This window comes from Theobroma cacao, chromosome 1, assembly GCF_000208745.1.
Source record: "Theobroma cacao cultivar B97-61/B2 chromosome 1, Criollo_cocoa_genome_V2, whole genome shotgun sequence".
NCBI lineage: Eukaryota > Viridiplantae > Streptophyta > Magnoliopsida > Malvales > Malvaceae > Theobroma > Theobroma cacao.
In genome coordinates, this window is record NC_030850.1 from 1,901,884 (window position 1) to 1,906,782 (window position 4,899).

At 36.2% G+C, this 4,899-nt stretch overlaps 1 protein-coding gene across 1 annotated transcript; it reads left to right on the forward strand.

Annotated features, from left to right (window-relative positions):
* On the forward strand, nucleotides 1,335–4,239 carry LOC18610995 (calcium uniporter protein 2, mitochondrial). The gene is made up of 2 exons (XM_018113817.1): nucleotides 1,335–2,064; nucleotides 3,336–4,239. The coding sequence occupies exons 1-2, from the start codon at nucleotides 1,477–1,479 to the stop codon at nucleotides 3,825–3,827; spliced, it is 1,080 nt and encodes a 359-aa protein (XP_017969306.1). The 5' UTR covers nucleotides 1,335–1,476; the 3' UTR covers nucleotides 3,828–4,239.

Genomic DNA, 4,899 nt, shown 5'->3' on the forward strand with positions numbered 1-4,899 from the left:
ATATATATATATATATATATATATATATATATATATATATATTACTATTAAAAAGGGAAAATAAGTATGTGAAACGTCTTTTTATTTATTTATTTATTTATTTTAATTGAAAACTATATCCATTGAAATCTACTATATGCAAATAGCATATATTCATGATGCTTATCTTAAAACATGATGGGGTACTCAATAATTACGATGGGGTACTCAATAATTACTTACATTTTACCTAAACTTATTGATAATTAATCATTATTAAATTAATTAAGGTTGTTTCTCTGTAAAGTAACGCTATAGGAATTCACATCCTCATTGGTCATGAAGAATTTTTTGAGAAATTCACAGACACACAAAAAAAAAAGAATAAATTATGTTTCAAAGGTGTACAACTATTTTGATGCTTCAAGGAGAAATGCCATATAAAAGATTTAATTTCTTCATATAAAAATTGGTTTAGAGGTAGATGATGGAAATCATCTTTGATCTAGTAAATTTGCTCATTTTTTTAAAGAATTTGTTTAAATGTTTAATTGTTTACCAAATTAAGGGTTAAAAGTGGATAATATTACAATTTTAACCATGAAACCGTTACTCAGGTTGGCATTAACTGACTTGTCAAATGGTTTGAATGTGTAATTTTTACATCTGCCAGGTGCAAATATTCTCACCCAAGAAAAAAAAAAAACAGAAAAACTTGTGGAGGAATTTGCGTGAATGCCAAACAACTTTTAAGAGATATCTCAATATTTATTGCACTGAACAAAACATATGTGGCGACACGTTAGTGTGAACGGACAGTCATCAATTCTGTTCTGTTCACGGCAGAGAAACTGTCGCATGTAACGGAGCCTTTTCTAATCCTTTGACCTCGAAGACAACTCGTGTAAGAAAATCACACGTGTTTGCATAGCTAATCAGCCATTTTATTTGGACGGAAATGTACTTACCAGCTTCAATAAGTCAACATCAGGGGAGCTCGGCATGAGAAAGTTTCATACGATCTGACGGTTAAAACAGCTTCCAGCTTAGCCATCCACGTGTAGGGTGATCGAATCAACCTCTTTGATATTTCCTCTCGTGAATCATGTCTCCAATTTCTCGTCCCCTCCAACCTACCCCGATAAATTGAAATCTTATTTTCAAATTTATTCTGTAAGAATATTCCAAAACGTAGGGCAGGAGGCAATAACAAAAAAAAAAAAAGGTAGCCCACTTGATTCGCTCCAGTCTCCCGTATCGTTTCCAAATTTCTCAAATTCTCGCGATTTTCATTTCGTTTTCTATATATTTTTCTTCTGTTCATCTTCCTCCTTTGTTGGACACCTATATAAAAGGCCCATCCTTCATTGATTGTGCCAACGCCGACGACGAGCAAAGCTTACAAATCTGCACAGCTCTCTCCGAAAAAAAAGAAAAAAGAAAAAAAAAGAAGTTTATTTTTATTGTTATTGTTTTTAATTTCTTTAATTTCTTGCGATGGCGTTGAAGAAAACACTGGCCGAGAAGCTTTTCAACATTTCGAAAATTTCTTCGCAAGCGCTCACCAACTGCCGGATTTCCTCATCGACGGTTCGAAACCGAGTCTCGCAGAAAGCGGGGAAAGCTACGAACTCCATGGCACCGGATCCAGGAGACGGTAACGGTAAAGTTAGCGGCAATGGCGTTTTCAGACGGTTCCTTCATAAAGGAGCTATGTTTTCTCCCGCAATGAGGAAGTTACCTTTGGGGGGAAATTTGAAGGAGAGGTTAAACGAAATGGATACTTCCAAGGATCGCATTCGGTTGGACGGGTTGAGTCCATATTTGGCGGCGAAATCGGCGGTGCCGGAGGTGGGGGGTCTGTCGGTTGATGAGGTGAAGAAGTTGCTGAGGGTGGCGCAGTTGGAAGTGGTGAAGAAGAGGCTGAGGGAGACCGGGAAAAACTGGATTTCCTATTTGGACTTTATTCGGATCTGTGGAGAAGGTTATTCGGATCCGGAACAAGGATTGCAGTTTGCGAAACAGCTAGACGAATCTGGTTCCGTCATCATTTTGGGCAACGTCGTCGTTTTGCGACCTGAACAGGTTAATAAAAGTTTCTCTACTAATTACCTTTTTATAAGACGTAATTTTCTGCAGATAAGATTCTACTTTGTGTCCTGGCTCACAGCTTATAGCTTACATAAATCATTCATTTGCATGGTGGTGGAAAAAAAAAGATAGGTTTCAAATTCACGATTTTTGCTCTTTAGATTCTTATTTCAGACGCTACCGAAAACTGATATGGTTTTTTTTTGTGGGTATTTTGTGTTTTGTGTTTTCTCTTTCGACAGGATTTTTTACGACAGATCTAAAAACGTGTAAAGGGTTCCCACGTTTGAGATGGTTTGTGAGAAGGACCAAAAAAAAAGCCCTTCGATGTTTCTACAGTTGTGCACAAGATCACAATTTTTTTTCTATCTGTTTTCAACAATTCATTATCGTGGGGTTTCAGGAGTAGGGCCACGGGAATGGGATCTTTCTCACCCATTGGCCTTTACTCCACCCATTTCAAAAAATTACAAAACTTAATACTAATTCATTTGAAGGGGTAAAATTTTAATTAGAGAAAAGTTCAACATTAAGCAAAAATTTTGGAAAAAAAGATGTGTAGGAGATCGAGGAGGGGGATAGCTGATTGGCTATGGTTTTTTCTTTTTTACTTTTTCCTAACTTTTTGGTTTGTGGGGGGTGGGGAATGACGACGTTGGGGAGCATGAGTGGTGTGTTTTGATTGCCAACTATTTGGGTAGTAATTAGGATTTGTTTGGGTGTGCTTAGATTTGAAAATATCTACAAAATTGTTGAGACGGTGGTTCTGAATGATTCTGCCCGAGAGGTGGTGTTGAATTCAACTTTTAATTTTAGACGAATGAGGAAGGAGATTGGTGGGGGAATAGGGGCTTTAATTGGAGTAAAGTTTACAGGGTCCTTGGCAATCCCTGTGATGACGATCCCAACTTGTTGACATACACGTATTTTTCATTTACTTTTCTGATTACAGAAAGTGGACCTGGAATTGTCTTGATAAGGATAGGCTTCAACTTGACATGAGCATTTTCAGCCTTTATATTTCTTATTACTACTTGTATCATTCTGTCAAGTTTTTACTGTAATTTATTCGTTAGACAACTCTTTAATTTGTTTTATTTTTTAAAAAAACCTTAATTTCTTTCCTTTTTCGAGTCATTGTTTGCGTTCTTTTAAAGGTTTGGTTCATTTTGACATTGAAAAGATCCCAACATTGAGAAGAAAAGAAATGTATGTTGAGGTTGAGCCATGTTTTACCCAAAAGCGTTTTGGTTTTCTGATTACAGGTAGCAAAAGCAATTGGAGGTCTAATTCCTTTACCGGGACCCAATCCGAATGATCCAAGAGGAAAAGAACTGGTGGAGTTGGAGAAGCAGAAAGCCTTGATTGATGAAAAAGCTGATTCCTTGGTCCGTCGAGAACTGTGGCTTGGCCTAGCATACTTGGTGGTTCAAACAGCCGGGTTCATGAGGCTAACGTTTTGGGAACTCTCGTGGGATGTCATGGAACCCATTTGTTTCTATGTCACTTCCGTGTACTTCATGGCTGGCTATACATTCTTCCTCAGGACAGCCAAAGAACCTTCTTTCGAAGGTTTCTACCAGAGCAGGTTCGGTACAAAGCAAAAGCAGCTGATGAAGGCACACAATTTTGATACCGAGAGGTATAACGAGTTGAGGAGAATGTTCCATCCACACTCTTCATCAGAACAACCCTCATCCTCGGCCTTGTTTGATCATCATTCTGAAAAGATGCAGATTGGGGCTTTAGATCATTGATAGAAAAATAATATACCAAAGCAAGAAAGATCAATAGAAAAATAAATACAATTTTGTTTTAGGAGTAGGAGCGGCTTTCTGTAGCAATCATGTCAAGAGTTATCTTCCCAAACCTGGCACCCCCTACCCTCCCTCCCTTCCCTCTCCCTGGGTCCTCTGTCCAAACATATAAAATATTTGGAGCTAATATGTATTCAGGAGTGAAGGTCGATCCAACATAGGGTTAGGAAAATATAAAATCTGTATAGCACAGTCAAGAATTAAATCCAAAAATCAACTTTTCAATGCAAGTAATTGTGAAAGCCAGTCAAATTTGGAGTCCCCCATTCCCCACTCGCACCTTAAAAAATTGAACGGGTTACAGTGTAAAACTTTGAATTCTAATTACAGCGTTGGACAGGGACACTTTGAATACGTTTTAACCACTAAGTCTTGTCCTCTTCTGGCCAAATGAATAAACCTAAGCTAATTGCTCAAATCTTTCATCTGTTTGACAAATTCCAAGAAGCATGAAAGAGACAAACAGACAGTGGAGTGAACGTTAAAGCAATATACCCATTCATTACATCAACTTAGCTGTAACCCCGCTAGTTTAGTACTCTGAATAAGTGAGCCCCGCCATTGCCTTCCAGCCAGCGAGGACAGAACAGCAGGTTGTTCATTTCTGTCATTTTATTCCTGGCAAACCGGTTAGGTCAACCAAATTCTTTTTCCTTAATGGTACGTTTAGTTTACGAAATAAATAGGAATGTAATAGAATAGTTATTATATGAAAATATGATGAAGTGAGATTAGAATAGAATAATTATTACTTAGTTTGGTATGACAAAAGGAATAGAACATGAATAATTAGTATAATTTATTGTAGTATTTGGTTGATAACAATAACTTTGAAATAAGAAAGGAATAGAAAATAAAAAGATAAAAACACTTTTTATTATTTATATGACATTTTATTTTATTAATTTTTTAAATATTAATAATTTATAATTAATAATTTAAATATTAATATTTATTTAATTAAATATTATTATTATTATTTTTATTTTTAAAATATTAATATTTTATAATT

Coding starts and splice junctions, on each gene's coding strand:
- LOC18610995 (XM_018113817.1), top strand. CDS start 1,477: ATGGCGTTGAAGAAAACACTGGCCGAGAAGCTTTTCAACATTTCGAAA. Junction 2,065..3,335: donor TCGTTTTGCGACCTGAACAG/GTTAATAAAAGT, acceptor TTCTGATTACAG/GTAGCAAAAGCAATTGGAGG.